This window comes from Molothrus ater, chromosome 2, assembly GCF_012460135.2.
Source record: "Molothrus ater isolate BHLD 08-10-18 breed brown headed cowbird chromosome 2, BPBGC_Mater_1.1, whole genome shotgun sequence".
Lineage (NCBI taxonomy): Eukaryota > Metazoa > Chordata > Aves > Passeriformes > Icteridae > Molothrus > Molothrus ater.
The window spans coordinates 8,011,018-8,037,652 of record NC_050479.2 but is presented as its reverse complement, the minus strand read 5'-3'; the positions used below and the strand labels follow the sequence as shown (position 1 = coordinate 8,037,652).

The window sequence follows — 26,635 nt, the reverse complement described above, 5'->3', positions numbered from 1 at the left end:
GTATTTGGCCTGTCTTTAAAACAAGGGACTGTTTAAACAATAAAAGAAATTACCATCAACAAACACAGCAGTTTATTTTTAAAGTTAAGTGTCAAAATATAAGCAACTACATTTGTTTGAGATGTCACCATGCCTCTGTAAGTTATCATAAACAGTGAAGGGCTTGAGGGAGAATACTGTGGTGGCAAAGGAAGGTACAAGCATTATAGGTGCAGCTATTTTAAGTGCTTTCCCTGGAAAACAAAGTGGATTAATGGGAAATAGGGGGAAAAGCTGAAAGTTGATAAGGGACAAAAAAGGAGACCACAATAACATGCCCAGAAGCATGAAAATCCCACAGATAAAATGGCTGTTTTGATATGATTACGTGTATTTCTAACCCAAACACGAAACACAGACACTTGCAAACTTTCATCATGGTTATGGCTTATTTTTATTGCTGAAGAAAATGCACATACAGCTATTCCTTCAGTAAACAAACTGTTGCATTTGTACAGTGATGAAGCAGCTGCATCCCTTGTTTTGTTTACTGAGTGGCTAACACAGCAACATACTTCAGATTTCCATCCCAAAACATACCATCTAATGATCAGCAAAAAACCTAATAATTTTGCTAAATTAGGAAGCATCAGAACTTATCACCACTTGATTTTGAGCTCCAGCTTTTTATTGAAAAACACCCACCCAATGCTGTTCATCTCCTGCAATGAGCAATGGTATTTTAGTTTCTAAGTCTTTTGTCACTGAGTGGTCCAAAAGATAAAATATTTTGCACTAGAGTTAAGGTTGTTGGTCTGAGCCTCTCCAGCAAACTCCAGCATGGGTAGCCTAAATTCCTCCCGTGTTTTCAGCTCAATACCGTATCTTTCACCTCCTGTTCGAAATTCTTGAACTATGTTGCTAATATGAGACTTTGATCTTGGAATTAATAAAACTTTAAGCACTACTTCAGGTATTCCTGAAGTCCGAGTTCGCCATATGTGCCAAACTTCTGTCCTGCCCCAAGCATCCTTTCCCAGGTTTTAAATCCAGGCTTGAAGTCCTCTCGGTCGCTATATAAAGCAGGTATGGAGTGGGGTTCTACCCATCTCCTACTGTGGCAATGTAAATGCAGACGCATCATAGGAAAAAGAATCAAAAAAATCACAGAATATTCAGAGTTGGAAGGAGCCGTGGAGATCATGGACTCCAACTGCAGGCCCTGCGCAGGACACCCTGAGAGCCACCCATGAGCCCTGAGCGCCTTGTCCCTGAGCTCTGCCAGGCTCGGAGCTGCGCCCGCTGCCCCGGGGAGCCTGCAAGAAGGAACAAAAGCTCTGTCCAGCTTTCGGAAAGCGCCGGTGACCCGGAGCGAGGTGCGAGCTCTGCTCTGCGGGCCCTGAGGGCCGGAGCCGCCGCGCCGCCCGCGCTCCCGTCCCGCTCCCCTCCCGGCCCCAGCGCGGCGGGAGGCGGCCGCGCTGACGTCACCACCGTCACCGCCCTGACGTCACCATCCGGGCCCCGGCGCGCGCCCGGCGGCGCGGCGCGGGCCACAATGGAGAGCGCGCGCGCGCCCAACCGACGCGAAGCAGGCCCCGCGCGCGCCCGCGCGCCGCTGGCCGTGCGTGCGTGCGTGTGTTTGTGTGTGTCCCACAGCCCTCGTCCTTCCCTCACCGCCGCCCCGCACACCGACACACCGAGGGGGGGCCGGCCGGGAGCGGCGGCCCCGGGCGGGCACACGGGCAGCGCGTCACCGCCGCGCTCGGGTGGCCGAACCGCCGCCGCGCTGGGCCGGGTGCGGAAGGCGCTGCCGGCGCCGCCATCTTGCCCACGGGGCCCCGCCAGACGCGGCTGCGCCGCCGCCGCCGGGAGCGCGAGGAGCCGCCGCCACTGCCGCCTCCCTCCGCGCTGCCTCCCCCGCACCGCCGAGCCCTGAGCGCGGAGCTCCCGCCGCCCGGCCCGGCCCCGCCACCCCCGCCCGGCCGAGCCCCGGGCGCGCGTCCGCCCACCCCCCCCGCGTGCGCCCGGTGCCCGGACGGGGCGGAGCGGAGCGCGCAGGCCCCGGCCCAGCCCCAGCCCGAGCCCAGGCAGGGCCGCCGCCGCCGCCGCCGGGCAGCAGCTGGTGACGCAGGAAAAACGCCCCAGAGAGAGAGAAGCGCTCAGGGCCGGCACCCGGAGCGCGGGCAGCGGCGCCGGATTTGCCCTCCCGCTTCCCGCCGCAGCGCAGCCGAGTGGGAACCGGGGGAAGCGGAGCCGCCCCCTCAGAGCCGCGGCCTGGCATGAGACCGTGCCCCGCCGGCCGCCGGGCATGAGGCAGCGCCCAGGAGGGCTCCGGGCCGCCGCAGCAGCCGCCGCGGGACGAGGGGAAGCGGTGCGGGGGTGAGTGCGGAGCGGTGCCCGGGCGGGGCCGGGCAGCTGTTTGTGCTCCCCGGGGATGGGGCTCCGCGGGCCGGGGCGCGGCTGGGGGCGAGGACGGAGCTCCCCGGGACCCGCGGGGCGTGAGGCGGCGGCAGCGCCTCCCTCGGAGCCCCGGCGTGTCGGCCCCGCACCGCCGTGTTTTGGAGGGCGAGGGAAAATGGCTGACGGCTCCTCATCCCCGGCTGCCGGCGGGGGGGAGCGCCCGGCGCCCTCGGGGGGCTCTGGCCGCCTCTCCGGGGCCCCTCTGGCCGGACCCCCCCGGTGAGGAGGGCCCGGTGCGTCCCCGCAGCGCTGCACCGGCATCGCCTCCCCTGGTTCTCGCTTCCCTTCGCCCCGAACGCCATTACTGAGGTGGAGTGATTGGGGCCGCGTAGGCCCGGGCGACGCCTGGAAATCAGGCCCTGCCGAGGCGCTTTCCCGACGGTCTCAATGAAATCCAGCAGCAGCAGCTCGTTCACGCCCGCTGTAAACACTGTTAACACGTAGGCCACTCCTCTGGCCTCGGCTTCCAGCGCCCCGGCTTCCATGTACGAAAAACGTTCGTGGCTTTTTCATCTAATTCCTGCAGTTCACCGCGCCGCTTCTCCTCGGAGTTGTGTCTTAGGGCTTGTCTGTAGCGATTTATTTTAGGCAGGACAGCCCTCTTCCCTTGCCCGACGTGTACGGCAGAGGTAGTTGCGTGTAGTTTGGCCGCAGATACTCAGTGTTATTGTCCTCGAGAAAACGGGATTTCACCAGTTGGATGGCTTGTTGGGGTTTTTGTGTGTTAGTTACCACTGTGTTAACATGTGCTGTCCCACTTTGTGCAGCTTTGTTTGTATACAGTGGGAATACCTTTTGAAAATTACTTATTTTGTTCTTGAGTGATTTTTTTTTTCTTTTAGAGGTTTCCAAAAATGTTGGGGTAGTTTTTAAGATGCCGTATTTAATTTTCAGCTTGCTCCTTCAGAAGTCCAGTTAGGTATTTTGGAGATTTGCAGTAGCTCGCAGCTGTACAGGAAAAAAAGAACCTTTCAGAAAAGATTTGTTCTAATTAAATGTTCAAAGGACTCCCAGGCTCGCTGCAGACATATTGTGTCTGTCTCAGCTGTTTTCATGTTATCTGTACAACTCGGTTGATATTCGCAGTTTTGCAGCTGTGTTCATATCACTGGACGTTTGTATCAGCCCAAAGACCCTCTGAAGTCGCAGGCTCAAAGCCAGCACCAGGCCTGCTTTTGCTGACCTACTTGCAGAACTGGGGCCTGTATTTTTTTAAAAAGTTGTCGAATTGAGATACTGTTATGCGTTCTTCAGCATACTGTGGCAACACTTGCTATGACAGATCACGTAACCTGGGTTTTTTGGCAGCTTCTCAGAGGCCTGACAAATGGCTGGTAAAATTGTTACATTTAGGAAGGGGCTATTGATGGCTGTTTGGGGGATTGACCTTTATTGATTATGGAATAGAAACTGTGTCCCTAGTAAGTAAGGGTTAGGGGTGGCTGAAAGCTGTAGGCAGCTAACTTTATTATTCATATTGTACTTGGGAATTTCCTTTTTTCATATTTTACTTGAGAAATTGTCAGGCCTCCCCACCAAAAGTGTTGCTGATCAAGTTGCATATTTATTTCAGCAAAACCCAAGTCATACATGAGGGAGTTGGTTTGTTTGGGCTTTTTGTTTTGTTTTGTTTTCTAAAACAATGCTTTTGATTCTTGGAGTTGAAGTAATGTTTATTCTTTGAACCAACAAACTACGGTAGTGATACCAAGAATTTCAAGGAGGCATATAGAATATGTGTATTGATTATTCTGTTGCAATACACCAGACAACAGTGATACTTAATGATAGCTGTGTACAAAACCCAAAAACATAATCATAAAGCTGCAGTGGAAGAAACTCAAATTATCAGCATGTTTACGGGGAGGGAGTTAACCAGAAATAAATGTAAGATTGTATCATAGTAACTTTTCCCTCTCCAGAGGGTCTTGTACTTTCCTTTTGTGTAGTTTTCTTCGGGGTGTTTCTTTTGGGAAGCTTCTGTCTTAATCTTGCCTGGCTGCTGCTTCATGTCTTGCAGAATTTGCCTTTGTGGCAATTTCTCTGCCCATGGAATTGACAGGAAGACTACATCTGGAGGTGGCAATCAATAAAGATAGTGGTAGCAAAACTGTTTTCCATCTCTGTGGAACACTGTCACCCTTACATAAACATTTTATTCCTCACATTGTGGTGCCTTTGTGCTCAGACCAGTGCAACTACTCTGTGTTCTAAAGGCACACTTTTAGGTTTATGCATTTTATTAATATGCTGAAATTCATAGATGAGAGACTCAAAATAAACTAAAATAGTTATTAGTGTCTATTTTGCAAAATTAAATAGACTTCTGAGAAAATAAAGGTACCTGTAATACCTTTGTTCCAAGACATCTTATATTTGAAATTAAAATTAGTTTAGGACCTTCCAGTATGAATGCAGCCTTGGGTAAGAATGAATAGGAATTAATTTATTTATTAGTTTGAACAATTTATTTTTAAATGGCTTTGAAGTTCTGTTTCTGTCAGGTGTGTATTTAAAATATATTAAATTCCATGGAAAGTATTTCTGCCCTTCCTGCTATGGTTTGGACAAGTTCAGAACTTATTTTGGATATTTGAATGGAAAGTACTCTGAGTGTAGAGATATATCTGTATATGTGTATATAGATATATATATATAGATGTGTGTGTATGTATTTACTCAATTTTTAAAAAGAAACACTGTTTTAATCTATTCTAAGAGATCAAAAATAGGTATATTTTGAAAACATCCAGATCAAGATAGCCTCATTTCTGAAGTAAATGAATGGATCAAAGGTGTCCCTCACTGTTTTAACTTAAAGCAGGATTGTATGTTTTTTAAGGACAATCCAAACCCTGCAAAACCCTTGAAACTATAGTACTAAGTTTAATTCTTTCTCTTGTAAACACAAGAGCCTTGCTTATCCAGCACTTGCAGAGGCCAGAGTGAAGATGTAAGAAACTTTGCTGGACTTTGTGTTCATTTGAAAAGTTGTAAATACGCTTTTGTGTGCAGTTGCTTGCTGAGTGTGAGCATTAACAGTAGTCTGGATGTGGATTCTCTTGTGCAGGTATCTTAATTTTTTTTATGTGGATGTGTCTTCTCTTCACCCTCTGCATAGCTGCACCCAGTTTTATTGTCCATATCACCCCTGTTTGAAATCAGAATTCCAAGTTTACAGCTGGACTTCAGGGTGTGTTTTGGGAACGCAGCTTGGTAGTGTCTGTCTTTCAGTGTAGTCCTTGTCTTTTGCAAAGCTGGCAGCGCTGTGTGCTGTTCCTGTGGACCTGTCTCATACCACACTTGTTATGTGTGATCTCTAAATACACAGCATTACCTTTATTTTTTAACATAACTGAGCGTGGTTCTGATAGTGCAGAGCAGAGGCCAAGAAGGTCTTCTGTTAGCACATACTTGCATGCAGTGAGACTTGAATCTTTCTGTCTGGGAAGTTGGAGCTACTTCAGATTCTGTGTTAGAAAAACACAATTACCTTTTTCCATGTATTAAATCTAGTTTTTTGTTCTCTTACTAATGTAGGAACATCTGAAAGTTCTCACACTCTTATTATGAAGGCCACAATTCTTTATGAGTTCCCTTTTTAGAACAGTTATGTTGTATTGGCTGCTTCTCTTATGCTTAGGGCTAGAACGTGACTTGAGAATATGGTTAACAGAGGTGTCCTCTGCACTTGGGGATTTGGATATTTTGTTTAGAGTTTTCAGTAGATAGGGCAGAAAACTGTTCTGTCACTACCTTGCACCCTCAAATGTCAACTGCTGCCTTTCTGATCCATTGCAGAGCCCACCTGAGCCCACTGGTGCATTGAGCATGTTCTGTAGACTGGGTTGGTGAAGTAATTTAAAATGGGGTGTTGGTGACATTACAGGAGAGCTGTTAATAACTGTCCTCACTGCAGAGGGTAGGAGGAAAATAAGTAAGGTCTTAAAGTAGCCAGTTGTGACTTGGTATTAAAACTTTTTGCTTCTCTTTCATTTTTTTTTTCCTTGAGGGAGCTTAACAGCACAACTGGTTTCTTCTGCATTTTGTGTTGTGAATTTTCTAGTATTTGCTTTGTTTTATAAGAAGCCATTAGTTACTCATTTTATTTGAGAGTTGAATTCAGTCTGCTTGTTATTAAGGCTTTTTGGTTGACACGTTTTCAAATAAAAATTATAATGCTTGAAATGAAAACCTCTGGGATATAGGTATGTTCCCAAGCTTGCTTTTTAAAAGAACATTGTTGAAATATGATTTTCTTAAAGAATTATTTACTCTTGACTATGAGAATGATTACTTGCTTTTGGTTGACTTTGTGTCAGTACAGCTCTGAAAGAGATCCATGGGATGTAGATTTAAGGTGTAGGCATATTTTGAAGGCTGATATTATCAACCATTTCCTTGAAGTCAGGTTGAAGATGCTTTGGAGGTTATGGGTAACTATCAGGAATGTTACTGTGGGAAGCTTGTATTTGTATCATCCTTGATCTACAAAACCACTGTGTAACCCTGTTTAGTGACTTAGTTTTTGTTACACGTGTAACTGCTGAGAAAAATGTGATTTTCTTGCATTTATCTCTTTGCATGGAGGTTTCAGCAAATCCTACTGTTTGGTTGTTAGCATTCAGCTGTGGATTTACTCAGAAGAGGGGAATTCCACATTGCATCATTCCTTAGAGATGTGCTTTTTTTCCAAATTCTGTTTTTAAGCTGGGATTCAAGACTGTGTGGAAGGCAAGACATCCTTGTTGCATGAGTTTCCTCATATCCTCTCTGTTACAAATTGCAGAAGACTTCTTTTTTTAACAGAAGTGTTCAAGTGACTGCTTCAAAGTAATGAAAAGTATGTGGAGGGAATTTCAGGGCTGTCTTTTCATTAAGCTTTCATGTAAAATACCCAAAACTCAAGTAATAGAAAATTATCCCTAGAAAAGCCTTTAAGACAAGTAGCAATTTTTTGTAACAGTCAAATGGCACATGGAATGAGAGAAAAATGTTCCAAATTCCACAGAGTTCCGTCCTTAAATAATTTAGTTGCTGGTTAACCTTTTCTTGAGCTTCAGTGGGACTGGGTGTGGGAAGAGGAAAAGGTTTGGTTTGTCTTAGCTGTAGCAACATGAAATGGTGAAAGAAGGAAAAAAAGATTGTTTAGAAATGTGTTCAGTAAGAAAAATCAGTAGTGATGTGTGTCAGTTATGATCTCTCTGTTACCAGAGAGGCTTTTTTGGTTGGAGGAGGGTGTCCTCACTGCCACTGTGCTGTGGGATAGTGGGGACAGGCCTGTGTTGGCTGTGGGTGGAACTTCAGTTTTCTTGTCCAGAAATAAATTTGACAGTGGGGTGAAGAAAAGTGTCATTTTAAATATAAGATAGGAATGAATGTTGTTGTCAAAACGTTCTTGGTAAATTAGCCTTGAGTTGTTTATGGTTTATGTTTTTCTGTCGTTTTAGCAATAAAGTACTTCAGTGTGTTTTTTAGTAAATTTCAACAGGACAAGTTCCTGAATTTGAAAGTTAAATGAGAAAGACGTATCTGTTTAACTTAATTTATAAGTAAATATGTTGATGCAATGCTGAAATTTTGATAAACCAAAACATTATACTATACATTAAACTATAGTTTAAACTGTATTTTAGACTTTGTGAATTTCTGATTTAGAAATAGAATATTAATGGTTTGATAATTTCTGATGTTTTCTTTTAATGTGTTTTCCTGAATCCTTTAGCTGTGAGGATTTCCTTTTTAAAATCTTAAATTGTGACATAAATCCTCTGGAGGTTGAAGATATAACTCAAGTGGCTGGTTCTACAGTTTCAGGTTCCAGTTTTGCACAGCTCTCCATGTGTGTTGACCTGTCTTTCAGACAGTGTTTTATTAACCACAGTGGCACCTTAAAATCCCAGGTGCTTTCCCTTGAATACTTGCAGTGGTGTGTGTGTATGTAGAAACACATGTGCAGACAATCATGCACTGGGACTTTTTCTAGGATGATGTACTGACTTTTTTTCTTAGGTGAGGTGATAATGTCAGATTTCTGAATTGCTTTGCAGTTCTCTTGCTGTGTCAGGATGTCCTTGTGATAGTTTTGGTAATTAGGCAGAAACACAGCCTGAAAATTCTTACAGTGTGTGTTCTTGTAGCAGTTCAGCCGGGTTCCTGTGGTTGACAGTTTGTCACATGTCTAGTGAAGATGCAGCTGAAAACATGAATTCCCTTTGTGCCATTTGAGAAGCCTTTTTTTCCCTTTCCTTCCATGTATAGGATTGGAAAACTGAAGTTGGTTTTTTTGTTGTTTTTTTTTGAATGGATGCAGCAACCATCAGTTGAGTGATGTTCAGTGAGATGTCAGTGATTCAATGAGGTAGTGAAGCCTTGCTGTAAGCTAATGTGTCATGAAAAAACCCCAATCAGTCCCAGCCTCTGGTTAGCAGGTGTATGGCTGGAATTTTCCACCTATCTGCACCATTCTGAGATTTTTGACTAGATGAAGCAGAGTTTGATAATTCATCCTGTCGTGAATGTTCCTTTTATTTTCTGTCACTTTCCTGATAATGGTATGAGTATTTGGGACCAGTAGAACCCCGCATATGTTGCCTGGAGGCAGCTGGAGGAGGACAATGGTTAGTTTAGTTTCATTGTTGGCAGGTGAGAGCCAATATAAGAGTTTAATTGGAAGGTTCCACTGCCCTGTGTTGGTTGATCCTTAGATGATACTTGAGGAAATCATCTTTGTCTGAACATGGAATTGTACCGGTACTCAGTGCACTGTTTGTGTCACATTTCCCCAGGTACAGGTATCACCCTGAGGGCTGAGGTGTTGTGCAGGTTATGGACTCGTGTAGGCCAGCAGTGAGTAACTCAACAGTTGAGAGCAGAGGATCAAACTCTCTCCCGCTTCGTGCTCTCAAGTATGTGCTTACACTGTGCTACACCTGAAACACACTTTGAGGGTTTGGCAGTGTTGATGAGTCACTGAAGTTCTTTGTGGGTGTGAAAATACAATAAATAAGTAGTAGTTCATGCTTAAAATGAAGACTAACCTTGTAGTTCTACTTTCAGTTTTACAGCAAAATTGCTTTAAATGTGAGTTTATCATTGTATGTCACTTAAGTTCTAAATTGCAGTTGTCCACTAGAATTCTTTATTCCATATATTTGACATAATCAGTTTCTCTAGTGTGTTTCATCAATTTAAGTTCTTGTCTTAGAACTTCCTTCCAGAAATGAAGTGGGGGGGGAGAAGCCTGAACAACCATGTTGACTTTTAAACAGTTCAGTTGCAATGATTTTTCTTTTGATAAGAATTGTGAAGAAGTTACTTTGGGGATACATTTCTATAGGTATAACAAAACTTTGCTTCTCACATAGGCTACCAAAGTGTTTGTTTTCTCTTAAGCTATTTTCATGGTTTTTGTGATGATTTTCTTTTAATAAGAAAATATTAAAATCTTTGTAGTTTGCTCCTACTTGCCTGTTTGGTCAGGTATTAGTAGTCTGCTTTCAAGGAGAGTTGTCTTGTCTCTACTGAATAGCTGATGTTCTGTTTCCCCAGAATTGGTGATGCTAGGGGTATACTTTGGAGACACTTTGTAGCTGTCAATAAGAAAGTGTCTGCATTACACACAACAGCTTGTCACAGGGTGCATGTAATCAGTTGAGTTTTTCCTTTGCCTTGCTGCATTTGTAAATATGAAGTTGATATTTGAGGTGCCTTGTTCTTGTACAGATTCTTGATAAATGGAAGTGAAAAGTTTTCTTCATATTATTTCATCAGGACATGGGGTTTGTATTTCAGAGTGATTTTCTCTACAGAACTAAAAGCTTATTTTTAAAAATGCGTCCATTATTCATTTTTTAGCCGAATTGTCAGATGGCTTAGTGAAATTACTTTAAAATTGTGTGTGGTGAAAAACAAATGATGCAAGGAGCCTTGGGAAAAAAATTATGAATCATGGCCTATATAAGCATTTTGATCATTTAAGAACCATTTAGGGGGATAGCAGATGGATCCTGTGATCCAACCTGGCCTTGAACACTTGCAGCAGTGTGACATCCACAACTCTGGGCAACCTGCTGGAGTGCTTCACCGCCTTCACAGTAAAGATTTTGTTCCTGGCCCATCATCTAAATCCACCCTCTTCCAGCTTAAAGCAATCCCTCTTGTCCTGTCTCTACATGCCCTTGTCAGAAGTCCCTCTCCAGCTTTTTTCAAAGTCCTCTTTATGTACTGGAAGGTGCTTTAATGTCTCCCCAGAGCCTTCTCTTCTCCAGGCTGAGCAACCCCAGCTCTCTCAGCCTGTCTTTATGGCAGAGTTGCTCTTGTCCTCTGGTCCTTTTCCTGATCCCCTCTGGACCTGCTCCATGTCTTTCTTGTGCTGGGGACCCCAGGGCTGGACACAGCACTGGGGGTGGGATGTCAGCAGAGCAGAGTAGGGAACAGAGTCCCCTCCTTTGCCCTGCTGCCCACACAGCTCTGAATGCAGCCCAGGACTTGTTTGGCTTTCTGGGCTGGGAGTGCACATTGCCTGGGTTGTGTTGTGCTTCCTGTCCCCCAGCACACCCAAGTCCTTCTTCTCCTCAAAGCTGCTCTCATTCCATCCTTTACCTGGCCTGTACTTGTGTTTCGGGTTGCTCTGACCCATATGTAGGAGCTTGCACTTGGTCTTGAACTTCAGGTTCCTCTGAGTTTATATAAACATGGAAAATGGGGAAATAGGAGAATGAAGCTTGTCATTAAACTGGTGTTTCCCTCACACCCCTTAATTAGGAGCTCTTCCTCCCGTTGGATCCTTGACTCATTCAGTCAGATGGAATTGGATTGTCATTCAGTATTTTATCTGTGGAATTCTTTCTGTAAATGCATGTGTGACATCAGTCTAAATACTGAGTAGAATTATTCCTCTCTTAATAAGGAAGCTTGATAGGTTCTTTAGGTTCTTTCTATTCTCCTCCTGTATATGTTACCCAATCATTAATCAATCAGCTTGTGTTGTCTTTGTGTTATTGATGAAGAGCTGAGACACAGAGGCTGTGAACTCCAAACCTACCTATTGCCATAGCTTTTCAGTGGATTTTTGTTAGATATTCAGGAGTTACAGAGTTTTTTGGGCTTAAGTTTCTGCTGTGCCTCCTCACTCTTTCTCAGTTTTCTCTTTCTCTCAATACCAAGAGGAATGAGAGGAGGATGAAAAGGTGAATCTGAAAAAGGCCAGTGTGTTCTCCAACAATGTTTTTGAACAAGACATAGATTTAACTTTGGGGATTTCTATATACCTGCCTTATAAGCCAGAGATTTCCCTTTTATTTCTGAAGTTCTGTTTCTTTCCTTATAAAACATCATTAAACTTCTGTGACAAATAAGGTACAGACAATTTTTCTTCCTGGTGCCTCAGTTGATTACTGTTTACCCAGGGGACTTAGTTCAATGGGAATGAAATTACAGTGGAAACCAGATTACTCTGAAAATTCCAATTAGGTAGGAGAAAAATGACAAATTCAGCCTTTGACAAATACAGAGAACATGTTGTGTCTGTCTCTCATGCAGTTTTGTTAAATGAAAACTTGTGAAAAAGTCCTAAGATGTTGACTGTCACAGTGAATGTAGCTGTTGTACTCAGCTACTCGTGCTCTATCTCCAGTTCCATTTTGGTTTTTGCCTGAGTTTCCAGGTAATGTTTGAGTTGTAGAGTTTTGCTTACAGTTTGATAGCTCTGGCTTTTTTTTTTTTTGTCATCAGAAATAAAATTTTTGCCACCCTCTGTGTTTTACAACTTCTGTGTTACCTGCTGTGGCTTTGTCATTAAGTTGTCTGCTTGTAGTGAGAATATTCAAAGTATTACTGCCAAATAATTTTCCTGACTCATAGTGATCTGCTGAGTATTCCACTGGCTTTATCATAATTTCCAGAACAGTTTGTTGCCTTCACCTTCTCAGACTTCTTGCACTTGGCATTATTTGCTGTGGCTGCTTAATATTTCTTTCATGACTGAACTTGTGCTGTTGGTGGACTGACATTCCTGGCATTTATCATCTGCTAAACAGCTTTCTCTATGTACATTTTCCTGTGATATCCATTGTGCTTGGGAAGAATTTTGCTCCTTATGACTTTTCTGTGTTGTAAAGGCTCATTTGTGCTATAATGTACATGAACCTTGATTATATATTAGTTAAATATGTGCTAATTCTAATTGACTGTGTTCTGTTTCCTTCCCTTTCCCTTCTCTTCTAGGGTGTAATTTCATGAGAGATTTGCAGTGATGCTGAAAGAGTTGGTTCTATTCATGGTTATGTGTTCTTCCTGTTTCTCCTGCCATTGTTAGTGTTCATATGGCATATGATGCAGCTGAAAACTAAAATTATTTTATTCCTATCCTCTAGTTACCTTTCAGCCAGCTTGGCTTCTTGATCTGGCTGGTGGTGTGGTGATGCAAGGGCTAATTCCATAGTGGTGAAAAAGTGGTTAGGATGGAAGGCAGCAGGATTGCCCTCCTTCCCTTCTTGTCACAGTGGAGACTTCCCTGATTTCAAATGGACTGAGAGGCTTTACAGTGGGTGAAGGCCTGTCCACATGCAGAAATCCAATGAGACTTATTTTCTAAAACTGATCAGGATATAATACTTGTACTGGGGGATGAGATTGCTGTTGCACACTGAGATTCTAACAGTAGAAGCAGAATAGATCCATGCACACACTGTGGTAGCAAAACCACCTTATTGGAGTCCTGTCACTCTCATGTGGTGCTGGTTTAAGCACTGTCCCTGAGAAGAACCGGTCCAGTCTCCTCTTGTCTCTCCTGGCCTGTTGGTCAGCCCAGCTCAGAAGTGGGATCTTTGTAGGCTGTTTTGTGAGGGAATGAGGGCTCATTAGCTAGGGGGTTTATGGGATTGGCAGTTTATGGGATTATTTCAGTGCAGGGAGAACAGCAGCAGTTGTTGTGGATTTTTTTATTTTGTGTGTGGTGGGTTGTGGTTTTTTTGAATGACTTTCTGGTTTTCAGATAGCTGCAACAGAGTTCTTAAACCCATCCTGAGCCTTTAGGATGATTGTTTTCTCCCTTAGTTGATTGTTTTCTCCTGCATTTCTCAGTAAAGAGGGTTATGACATGCTTTTTAATAGGCTTTATGGATGCAGGAATATTGTGTTTCTGGGACAGTGGTGTCACTTCTTGCTTCTGTGGGGGGGGAGTGAACATAATGGAAATAATTCTCTTATTTCCAGCCCTGCTTTGTTCTTAGTGTACTTTCTAGGGGCTTCTTGTTCCTTTCCAACCTTCTCTGCTATGTATCTTTTTGCATTTATATCAAACTACAGCCTTTTGTGTTGGCAGAAGGAGCATGAAGACAGAAGACAAAACTGCTGTTCTGTTGCCACTTCTTACTTCCCTATAGAGAGGCCAAGATTTTTAAGGGGAGTTGTTACACAAGTTCTCTGGAGCAGGTGGATAGTTTTCAGGGATTTCTGGAGCATTCTGGAGCATTTCAGGGCTTTCTGGGGCATTCATCTGCCTGGGAAAATGGGCTTGTATGAGTTTGGTCGGAATGGAGCACATTTAAGGCAGACAATATTAAAAGACGTGAGCTGTCATCTTGTAACACCTCTAGGGAGCTTGTGCAAGCTTGATTTTTCAGTGTAAGTATCTTCTGACTGAAATGGTAGTAAGGCAGCAGAAAATGTCAAAATGTTTACTGGCAGTTATCTGGCATGGAACAGTACAAAAACCGCCAGGCTGAGTAGGCAGTTGGTACGTTGAAACTATTTGGAAGTTGGGCTAAATTGTTAAATAGTTGTTTGTTAAATAGTTGTTAAATAGTTTGTTTGTTAAATAGTTGTGAAGAAGCTTATTGAAACACAAATTTTAATGCTGGTGTCACTTTCGTCTGTATTAGAGATATTTGAATTACACTTGACAATGATGATGGTAGAGTTTGGGTTCTTGTGCTTACTTTGTGCTGATTAAACATTACATGAAAAGTAGAGTTTAAAAAAAAAGTAAAATTAACGCTAGTACAGTTACAGGAATGCTTAGATATTTGAATTTAAAGCGTTTAAAAATATCTAGGTATTTCACAAAGTTGTTAGGATTCAATAATGTAATCTGCTTCCAGCTTAATACCTCTGTTAGGTGTTGTATCATGCTTTAATTATTTACAATTAACCAAGCAGTAAGTTGTATTGGTTTTATGCATTGTGTGAAAATTTCCATGTGTTGATAATGTCACAGAATATTAGATGTAAAGACTACTACCAATTAATTGATTTTCTTTAGAACTGTGTTTAACATAGTTTAGAGAAGGCATTAAGTTTTCCATAGGGCACATGAAGCAAGCCAGAGGGGCTCAGCCTGAGTTTTGCAGGCCAGTTTTAAACTCCACTTTTTTACCAGAATCTTTACAGTCCAGTTGCAGTGTTGGCATGGGGTGCTGCACACCACAGTGACACATCAGGAACTGGGCATAAGCAGGGTTTAAGAAACAGTGCACAAGTAACATGTAACAATAACGTTGTAGTAATATCCCTAATTTACTGGCTGAATGACTTCAGCCAACATTTCAAATATTTATAGCCCTGAGTTTTGCAAAGCCTTAAGTGCAGTATATATACTATAAATAAGGCCATGTTTTAAAGCTGCAAGTGCAACAAAGCTGCAAGATGCCATTATCCTTCCCTTCAGATACTTGAGAAAGAATGGAGGTAGCAAAAGTTGTTCAGCACTTACCAGTGGCCTCATAAAATGCATGAATCTCATCAGAAATTACAGAATCCACAATGTGTTTATGTATCTCAGGAAGAAACCAAGGCCAGGGATGGCACTGAACATGAGTGAGGATTTGGACCTTGGTATGGTTTGGCACAGTCTTCCAGGCATGGAATGTTGAAGAGTTATTTTGTTTTTTACTCTGTTCTGTAGAAGAATTGGAGTTGTGAATGGTATTAAATGGCTCCAGTACCTCAAAGGGAATGTTTTGATTTAAACTTTTCTAATTAACTTGTTTAGATTTTTGTCAGCAGTTAGTATTATCTGTAATCCTGAGGCAGTTGGACTAGATGATCATTGGAGGTCCCATGCAGATGAACAAAAGAATTCTATTCTTAAATATTCCTAGGATGGAAGGAGGAAGTAGATACCTCATTATTTTAGCTTCATCAATCCTGCCTACGAAATTGTGTTTAAAAAAACCCTGAGCTTTCTTTGTGAGCCCTGCAGCAAAAGAAGGAAACAACATCCAAGGAAGTTTCAGAGGTTTATCTTCTGTTTATCCTCTATTAGAGCTAGGGTACAAAAGTTCTTAACAATTATGAAGGGCTTGTGCCTCACTCATAAAAAGAAGTGAGATGTTCTGTGGATGTCTTTTGGAATTTACAGGACCCCTGTTCTTCTCTACTTAACTGTAGGACCTGGCTTAGAGAGACATTCTAGAATCTAATGCAACCTAAAATAACAGCAAAACCTTCCTGCATAGATTGCAGAGCTGAAGTACTATCAGTGGCTTCACCACTACCCTCACAATATTTGATACAAACCCCAATATTTTTAGCAAGTTAAAGGTCCGAGCATTTGATGATGAAAGGAGAAGGCCTTGAGCATTGCCAGGGTTGGGCATCCACAGCCTCCGTGGGCAGTGTATTCCAGTGTCTCACCATCCTCAAACTTAAAAATTTCTTCCTAATATTTAACCTAAATTTCCCTTCTTTCAGTTTGTGCCCATTACTCCTTTTCCTGTCACTGCCACTCCTGATGAAGAGTTGCTCTCCAGTTTCCCTGTAGACCCCCTTCAGATATTGGGAAGTTGCTGTGATGTCTCCACTCAATCTTCTCCTCTCCAGGCTGACCAGCCCAGCTTTCTCAGCCTGTCTTTGTTAGGGAGATGCTTTTACCAACGTTGTGGCCTCCTCTGGACTTGCTCCAACAGTTCCATGTCCTTGTATTGGGGACACCAGAACTGTACACAGCGCTCCCAAGTGGGGTCTCACCAGAGCAGAGTAGAGGAGGAGAATCAAAAGATTTTAGAGACTACCTGAATTTTTGTACTGCATTGTAACACAGTCTGATTAAATTTACAGGGAAAAAATAGAGTTTTAAAAAAATAAACCTTTACTGAGTGAAACCAGAATTATTATCATGATTTTAACAAACAGGAACACATTCCTAGCCAAACCCTTTACCTAGCAATTTGCAATTTCATACTGTTAATATATTACCAATTACGTAGATAAAGCTATAAAATTACTAGAGCCCATCACAGAGTAACATGAGTTATCTGGTAAGACTGGCACAATAGAATGTGCACTAACAGCCAAGTGTCAGGTCATTTACCTAAAAAAGCACATACAGAAAACTTTGTCTGTATTGGTGAACATGACAGAAAGCACAGTTATTTTACAAAAGCAACTGCCTGCGAGCAATTGTTACACATACATACACATACATAAATACTCATACAAACATACACCAATTGTATGTTTGTAGCAGGAATGAGTCTTAGCTCTGTTTTTTAATAGAAACATATAATTTTGGTTACACAACTGATAAGAAACTTGTGAATTACAGCCTTTTACATCTAGAAAAAAAATAACTAGCCAGGAAGTTCTCCCTCCACATCAATTTGCTGCCCCAGTGAAATGACAATGCAGTGGGATGAATCAAATATCTGAGCCCATTACAGAACATGAGAGACCATCCATTGCCAAGGTAGCCTGACTGTTCTGGGGTTTGCAACTATTTATCTACTCCCTTGCAGTTAGGGAATAAAGATGTCCTTTTAAGATTGCTGTTTCTATTCTCTTTGACTTCTGGGCTTATCAAAGAAGAAAAAGAACTGAGAAATCAGCAGACAAGAACTACACAAAGTGTACTTTTAACTGACACTTTCCTTTCAAAACTATCAGAACTGCCAATCAGGCACACAGACAAAATCAGGAAGAGCAGAAGAACCTACCTTTTGGTCCAACTTTTGAGAGGAGTTTACAGCATTTCCTCCACAAGACATGGCATCTCCTCCTTGGTTCTGAAGCCCCAAATTATAAATACAGTAAGGCATTATTTTGAGCTAGGAGTTTTTAAGCTGTGGAGTTCAAGAACAGAACCAATCCATCTAAAATGTGTGTTTTGCAGGTCTTTTAGCTTGTGCTGCAAGAAAACACCTGACTGCTTGAATTAGCACACTGAGCTAAGAAAAGCAGCTGATACCACTATCTCCTATATATAGATACACTTTCAATTAAGAATAATGTACATACACAGAAACCATCTCTAAACATAAGTCTGAAAGCACAAATGATAAAGAGTAACATATTCAGTAAAAGTGTTCTTTGTGCAAGTGAAAAGGGAGGATGCCAGATACATTCCCAGAACACTGGGACTGTTTTTGCTCAAGTGTGATTGAACTTTGCTGATGAATTTTGCTCCATGGCTTGCAGAGGTGTAGCTGTCACATCCATTTTTGAATTGGATGAATCCAGGACCAAGCTGTTGGTTTAACAATCAGAAGTAAGGGACCAAGAGCATTTAATCAGTCTTCAGTGCAAACTTTAGACATGCTATTTTCTTGAAGTAGTGACAGATGTAACAATACAATAACAATTACTCCACAGATGATAGATTACCAACTGCTGATGTATTCCTTGTCCTTGCCTGAACTGTTCTATGGCTGCCTGAAAAGGACTGGGTTTGCACTTGGACCTGAAGCATCAGCTCAGTCCTGATTGGCTCTATTGCCAAGAACACATTTTTTGAGTTGCAGAAGGACAGCTTTGTGCATAAATAAACTGTAGCATAATTGGGAAAAAATATAACATAACAGTGTGAATTGGGTCTGACTGAAACAAGTTATATTCTGAAGTTCTTTGATATTTTTGTTGTTTTAGTTTTGAAAGTATTTCCTGTTGTAGCTTGTTCTATTAATAAAAGGTAAAAGGAAGTCTTACCCACTTCTTTGCATGTTCATTGGGAATTCAAGAAAAGGGCTTTATAGTTAGTGAAAGTCATGGTTCAAACAATTTAAGCATTTTAAGATAGATTTTTGCATTTACTAGATAGAAATCACTTAGTAAGTTTGCTTTTCTTATGTTCCAGTGTGTGCATTTTCCAGTGCTTTTTATATTTACTGGATTCTGTTCTTGAAAAGTCTGGATTCTTTTACTGTCATAACTACAATTTTCATCTCCCATCATAAAACCCCATATTATTTAGCTACTTATCAGAATGTAGTTTCTTCATTGCTGGGAAATATTTAGACCAGTAGTTTAAATAATAGAATTTTAGGGGCTGAACATTTATGTCCCTCTTCCTTCTGTTACTGAGATACACTGGATATCCTTGAGGATGTATTTTAGTACCAGTTGAACCAGTATGACCCCCAGTGAAAGCTCCTGAGAGTGCAGGGTGGTTGTACAGGATGAGGCCCAGTCTTGCTCATCCCTTTGTCTGTGGCAGCAGCCTGGGACGTGCACCTATGGCAAAGCATGACAGCAGGGCCACAGCTCCCTGAGGGGAATCAGGTAATTGTCTTAACATTCGGTGGGTTTTTGTCTAAGGCATTGACTGGCTGCTGTATATTTGGATTCGTCTCTGTTTACTGTCACATGAGCAAAACACTTGTTCAGAAGAGGAGCTGAAACTGTTTTTTCCATCTGGTAGCCAGAATGAAGTGTGTGATCTGAAGGTCTGTCCTTGCAATACATTATTTGTGAAAAAGCATCATGTGCTATAAGTAAGCAGAGGTGCACTCTCTGACTGTTTCATGTCCCAGGAAGTATTGGCAGGTGAATGTCTTTTGGAGAAAGACACTTGCTGCTGCTCTCCAGTTCCCTTTCAGTGCCTGGCCTTCAGCAATTACTGCTTTGAAGCAAGACAGTCCTTTGATGTAAAGGGTTTCCTTTTTTTATTTAAGTCTTTTGGGAAGTTACTCCACATGGAAGCACCTTTCCTCTGAAGTCACACTGACATGCTTGGGAGTGTTTAGCCTGGAGAAGGCTCTGGGGAGACCCTAGAGCCCCTCCTAGTATGGAGAGGGGGCTTACAGGACAGGCATGCAGTGATAGGACAGGGAGAAGGGCTTTAAACTGAGAGTAGGTTTAGAATAGATGTTAGGAAGAAATTATTTCCTGTAGTGAAGCACTAGTGCAAGTTGCCCAGAGAAGTTTTGGATGCCCCATCCTTGAAAGTATTGAAGGCCAGATTGGATCAAAGGAACAGCCTGGTCTAGTGGAAGGCGTCCTGTCCATGGCAGGGGGTTGGAGCTGAATGATCACTGCAGTCCCTTCCAAGCCAAACCATTCTGTGATGCTGTGAAACAAGTTAATAGATTTTGGGTATATTGGCTTTGTTGCCTTGATGTGCAGAACCAAATCCTGTTGTCAGCCTTGGCTTGAATACAGTTTGTTTTAATTAGAATTTCTTGGGCTTCAAGTTTAAAAGATCACTTTCTGTGCTCTTACTGCTTGCTTAAACTCATGTGAGTGCTGCATGCATCTTGAACAAAGTGAAGTTGGATACTGTTAAGTAGATGTATCTTAGCCCCAACACCAAGTTTTGAAATTAAAAAGAAAAGAATCCTGAAAGAACTGAGGTATGTTTCCAGACAATTCCCCTTTATTTTGTTATCTGAATTTGAGGGCAAATAGAATTGTATGTTTACATAGATGTTCTAAATGTTTCAGAAACTTATGCTGCCAAATGACTTAATTTCAGGTGTATTGTGTGGAATGATCACCAAAAAAGGTTACTTGAAGTAACCTGGTCTTCAGTGAGAACAGTTTCGTTTGTAACCATCACAGTTACTCAAATTCTGTCTTGTACTGTACCATTAAGACATTTATTGCTTTGAACTAATGTTGGAACCTGATGCAGTTGACTATGTCTCATATATACTCACTTCTTTAGGAGAAGGAGCTTAAAGTGGTTTTTTTTGTAATATTTGCTATTTGAGATAACATCTTCTGACTGCTGCTTATCAGGTATTTTTTAAATGTTGAAAGTTAGACACTTCTTGCTCTTCTGAATAGTAGCTTAATGACAGGTTTTGTATTAATCATTGAATGCATTTCACTTTCACTGCATGTCAGTGTTGATGAGTGAAATGCTGTGACCTCCAGTTCTCTATTCTGATTATGTAAATAATTTCCTCCTTCCTGAAAGATACAAGGCACAGGGAGGAAAGAAAATGGAAAATGTGTGGGGGTGTCTATATGTTGTAACTACTGAATTAGGTCAGTGTTACAGATTTGGGGGAGGTGTTTCTAGTTAAAAAGTCGTTCTGGTTGAAATAAAGGCATAGGGTAGAAGTCTAGAATTTTTAAACTAGAATCACATCATAATCCTTGTGATGAGTCAGTACTTATTAAGGCAGTTCCTAGAATCATCTATGAAACAAATCAGTGATACCTTTCAACCCCAAATTTGTGTTGCTGCTGTTGAGCCTTTTTGCAGTACACGTCACACTTGTAATGAAGCACATCTGTGAGCTCCCATTTCATGGGAACATCATTCTGTAAATAAATTGGTGTATGGTTGTTAGAAAGCTCTGTTGTTACATGTTAAGCAACTCTTACTCTGGCATTCATTGTTACCACATGGCAAAGTCGATTTTGTGACATATGTCTCACTTGTGTATAACCAGGAAAAATAGGTCTGTCCCCCTAGATAGGGCTTAGGTAATGCTCATGAATAGTAAAATGTGTTTTGAGGTCTGCCTCTGTCATCTGGTACCTTGCATTTGCTTTTTTCTGAGACTCTGTATTTTAAGTAGCTAATTCAGGGATAAGGACTGTATGTAGTGGGGTATTTCAGTTACTTTTGAAGAGGAGACTGAGAAACTCAAATGAAGGCCATTCTAGAAGTCAGCTGTATTAGAAAAATATATTTGTTCCTTCATCATTGTGTGCTAAGATCATCCTTCGTGTTATCCTTAACAGAGTATTGTGTACATGTTTGCTTCTTGCCTGCTACTTATCCAGGAACCCACATCTGATTTTTCCCCCCTGGCTTTTGAAAAGCTTGATTTCTCCCCAAACCAAAATTAACCTATTCTGCCATGTAGGCATAAGGCTGCAGCCTGTGGAAGCTGAGGTGAGGTTCAGGTGTGCAGCTGTAGTGGCTGGTTGAGTCTGGAAGCAGAGGCCTCTCCTGGAGGACAATCTTGCACCTGGTGTCCTCTGTGTGGGCAGCAGGGGCTCTCGTGGAGCTCCTGGGTGATGCCTTCTGAATGGGGACCATAGGGAGTCAAAAAATCTAGAGTTGTCTTTTTCTGGGGCTGCTGAAATTCCAGGGAGTCAGGTGGAGCAAAAACTGACTTTCACTTGTGATTTAGTGGTGGATCAGGGTGACAAAAGGAGATGGGAAAAGCATGTCAAATAGGAATTTTCTCAGTGTGCTTCAAAAGCAAGAGTCAGTGGGATTCATTTGACTCAGTCTTCATAGCCTCATAAAGTGCCAGATTAGCAGTAAAGGAGTGAGTTTGTCACTTAGCAGGGTTCTGTCTCCATCTTGACCCCGTGTTAAAACATCCATTCAGAGCTTTGGGTAGAGGTGGTAACTTGTACCTGTGGTATAGGGCAACCCTGGATGTATGGGCAGACTGGGCAAGGAGGTACTGGAAGGCAGTGCTGCAGAAAGGGACCTGGGAGTCCTGGTCTGTGGAGAGTTGAAGGTGGGTCAGCAGTGCCCTGGCAGCCAGGAGGGACATCTGTGACCTGAGGGACATCAGGCACAGCATCACCAGCTGGGCAAGGGAGGGGACTGTCCCCTGCTCTGTGGCGGCTTCGCTGGTGCACCTAAGCTGGTACACGATGATGTAAGAAAGACATGAAGTTCTTAGAGGATATCCAAAGGAGGGCCATGAGGATAGTGAGGGGCCTTGAGGGGAAGCCATGTGAGGAGCAGCTGAGGTCCCTTGGTCTGTTCAGCCTGGAGGAGACTGCGGGGAGACCTCACTGCAGTCACAGCTTCCTTGTGAGTGGAGCAGGAGGGACAGGCACTGATCTCTGCTCTGTGTGACAGTGACAGGACCCGAGGGAATGGCCTGAAGTTGCGTCAGGGGAGGTTTAGGTTGGATGTTAGGAAAAGGTTCTTCTCCAGAGGGTGGCTGGTCATGGAACAGGCTCCCCAGGGCAGGGGTCACAGCACCAGCCTGGCAGAGCTCAAGAAACATTTGGTGAATATTCTTGGGCACATGGTGTGACTCCTGGGGATGGTTCTGTGCAGGGCCAGGAGTTGGACTGGATGATCCTTGTGGGGCCCTTTCCAACTCAGTGTATTCTGTTGATTCTAGGATAGTGTGGTGAATCCAAAGTCAGAAATAGTAGAAATGAGATGTATATAAAAATTAACAGGGTATTCATTAGAATTCAGCTGAATTGTTCTATTGGGCTGTACACTTATATATACATATATGTCACTGCATCAGTTTACATTTGTTTATAAATTATCAAATTCATTATAAATAGGTAAAAAGGCAATTCTTGAGCTGAGCCAAACTGTGCCTTGATGTGTTGCAACTCTAAAAAATTGAATTGAATAGCCTGAATTAAAGAAATTATGAGAATTCAAAGTTTCATGCTTTATTAGTTCTAGAGAGGTTAAAGCAGTGGTGTTCTCTGTGGGCATGTAGTTTGATGTTTTCTCTGAAACAGAAATGGTGAATGAGTGGCTGAAAACAGGACTGGTGAACCACTGCCTTCTAATACTATTTAAATTGCATGAATTGGATTATAATTGCATTTCAGTTGCATTGAAAGTATGTTTGTATATTCTGTAATTAAAAGGAAAATACTTGAACAAGGATATCCCTGCAATTGAGAACATGCCTCTGACTACAAGAAGCACTCAGATGATTTATTGGAAATGGAATGTTTTTAGTTAGCTGCAGCATAACTTGAAGTTACTATTGTGTGTCTTGAGGACATCACATAAACTTGGAGGAAGAAGTGATGGACTCACTGACGAAGTTGGCCTTGTCTAATGCACATGACTAAGACAAGTGAAACTGTGTAAGCCCTGAAATACGCTTTCCTGGGAATGTAATTTAAGTAATATGCATGGAGAATCATCATTAGACTCTAAAGCAAATAACCCCTAAATAAGAGGAAGAAAAAATAGATGAGTCCTTCATGTAAATGTTTTGTATTTACTGGCATCTACAAAATTCATAATATTTTTCTTAGATTTTATTTCATTCTATGAATTTGTAAGATTTTGAGTAAATTGGTTATTTCAGTCGTAGCTTTCTTGTATCTTCTTAAGTTGTGCTACTTTTCTTGAGCAGGTCAGTGTCAAATGGAATTTACAAAAATGCTTTGCCCACATCCTTCAGCTAAGCACAGAGGCAAATCTGAGGGTAAGTTCACGCTAGTGTCAGTCAGTCTGGCAGGAGAGCTGCAGTTTGTCCTGGTTCCCTGGCTGGCATTAGGGTGAGTACTCTCTGGCCTTGCAGTGCACTACTTCAGATAATTAAAGAAACTGAAAAATAATCAGTCTTTGTACATTTGGTGGGGTTTTGTTGTTGTTTCCTTTAGGAGTCTGAACCAGCTCACTTCATGATAATTCAGCCCAAAGCATTAGAACAGGGAAGAGATGAAATCAAGCAGCTTGCCCTTGGCACCAGCTATTTTGGAACTGCAGCTGTTGGTGGACACTTCTGCCTGCAGTTTAAGCCAGCCTGGGCCAGGATTGCTGCTGAAATGAGCTGTTTTACCATTTTCCTGCTTCTTTGCTACCTCGCTTCTTGTGCCAACACAAGTTTTTTATGTGGCTGTTCTGTGACCCAGCCCTGTTAAGGAAGAATGGTGGTGATTAAAGAAGGTTTATTGTGGTGGTGGTTGGCTTAGGGCTGCGGAAAAGTGCAGTTGGCAGCAGTTTGATTTCACTGGTTTATGTGAGTACCTCCAAACCTCCATCAGGTAGTGCAGAAGTGACTGCATTGAACTGCAGTAGACTGCAGTGTGTGTGTGTTTGTATATATAATGTGTGGCAGGAAACTTACTCTTGCTGGTACTTTCTACTTAGTGATCTTTATAGACATCAGCAGAAACCAATTAAATACCCAGGAGGGCATTTTTAAAAAAGCACGGATTAAATACCGAATACATTCATTTCAAAAATTGCATTTCAAAAATCAGTTTCTTCGTAAGGAAAGTTTTGAGTTGTTAATGCATTTGTTCTGGACTTAGTAGGCTTACTAAGCCTTATGAATATGAATTATGAAAGCTAGAGATGGATAATAGTTGAGTGTTTTGAAACAGTACAATTTTACTGAAAAGTGAACATTATTCTAATGACATTATAGAGATCTCTAAGTTTGTTGGTGCTGTTAATACTAGAGACTAGGCAGAGGAGTTAGAGTGTATTCAGTCAATTTTTATTGTATATGATATGCCTTGCAAATTCACACAATATAAGAAAAGATTTTAAAGTGTCTTGGAGAAAGATAACAGCATTGAAATTTAACTTGAGATGAGACATCATAATAAAACACTTGGGAATATGCATAGTGTTACACAGAAATTTCACTCCAGTTGTTAACTTGAGGTTTTGGTGATTGGATCAGGAACTCAGCACTGCCAAATTCATCTTCCTGGAAACTCATACAACTCTTTGTATCAACTTACTTGGCTTTTTAACTTCCTGGGAACTGTTTTTGTTTTATGGGGTGTTTGGAAGTCTGAGTTGCTCTGGGAAATTACATTTCAGATTCCGTGGTTATACAATGCCTGGTGGTATCTAGTGGAATTGGTGATATAACTTAATGCAGCTCTTTTTGTCTGTGTATAACACAGTGAAGTTGAAACACAGTGAATATGGAACTGTTGGTATGGCATTACAAGTTCAACCAATCTGATGTCACAATTTTCTACATATAATCTGCTAAACCACTTGGTGGGGATGTGATGGGCTTTGTAGTGGGGCTGAAAGGCCAGTGGACTCAGGCTTTCATAGGCACATGCTGGGTAAAGGGAATACAAGTCAAATTCCCTGGGTGAATACTGATGTGCTAAGAGGAATTCAGCTGCAGGTAGAATCAGCTGAGGTAGAATCAGTCTCTTAACTCCCTCTGCATCTGCAGTTAGACACTGTCAGGAGGAGACTACTGCAAAGATTACAAATTTGGCTTTTTAGGCTCTTAAGCAAGTCATTTCTACATAGACCTTGAGCAGCACCATGAATTCAGATGGAGAATCTACTGTAGGAATTCAGGCACAAAAGAGCCAGAGCAAAGAGCTGCACAGATTTACTCTGAACACAGAGACAACAGACACACATTTGGAATGTGTGTCAGCGTCTCAATGGTATAAAGGCAGTTGTAAGTGTAATTTTTACTTAGAACATTAAAATAATGTTAAATATTTCAAATGTGACATTGTCAGTTGTATTCAATAAGAAGAAATAATAAGTCTAAAATAAAAGATTCTCTATAGCAGTGTATTTGTTTCTGTAATGTTCTTTTCCAGGTGTGGATTGAGTTTCCGTACATATGTTAATACAGGATGTTGTCTTTTTTTTTCCTCCTCAGATTATGCAATGGTCTCTGCAAGATGGCATGTTCTTGAGTTGGAGCTTTTTAAGGCAAGCATATGCTGGTACTTCAACTTTACTAAGTGGACTATAATTTCTTCTCTCACATCAACTACATAAGCAGACAAAATTGCAAAGATCTGCCCTGTGTCGAGTATGACAGCCACGACTCGTGGCTCTCCGGTAGGAGGGAATGATAGCCAGGGCCAGGCTCCTGATGGACAGTCCCAGCCTCCCCTCCAGCAGAATCAGGTATGGTATTAACAATCAATTCATCTAAAAATAAAGGACTTTGTTCTTTAGAAATAGTGTTCCTGAATTATTTGAATTTGTATATTTCTGGAGATCTCTAGTTAAGTTAGAGGCTTTTGTGTGCATGTCTGGAAGAACAACAATATTTCGAGGGATGAAGGCGGTGGTATTGGCAAAGTAAATATGGTTAGAGAGCATGGCATTGCAAAAATGCTTCCTTTTCAGGCAGTGGCATAATTCCTTCAATCATACCTGTTTTGGATAAAAAGGCTTCTTGGATTAATACCAGAAGCTTCCTCAGAACCACATTGTAAAACCTGCCACAGATTGGTAAAACCACTCTGTGAGTTTGGTTTCTGCTCAGTTTTGCAAAAGCACCTTCTGGATAAAGCAGCTTACTCAGGTATCAGCCCTTCCAGAGCAGCTGCATCCGGGTCT

The 26,635-nt window shown here is 42.0% G+C and overlaps 1 protein-coding gene across 3 annotated transcripts in view; it reads left to right on the top strand.

Moving 5' to 3' along the window:
- The first annotated feature begins 2,016 nt into the window (after window positions 1-2,016).
- Window positions 2,017-26,635, top strand: part of USP9X (ubiquitin specific peptidase 9 X-linked) — a 96,745-nt gene continuing 72,126 nt past the window's right edge. For all 3 annotated transcript variants that reach the window (XM_036386686.2, XM_036386677.2, XM_036386669.2), the window contains exons 1-2: window positions 2,017-2,358; window positions 25,944-26,197. In XM_036386686.2, coding sequence (XP_036242579.1) covers window positions 26,102-26,197 — 96 coding nt within the window. In that variant the 5' untranslated portion in view covers window positions 2,017-2,358; window positions 25,944-26,101. The remainder of the gene's footprint in view (window positions 2,359-25,943; window positions 26,198-26,635) is intronic.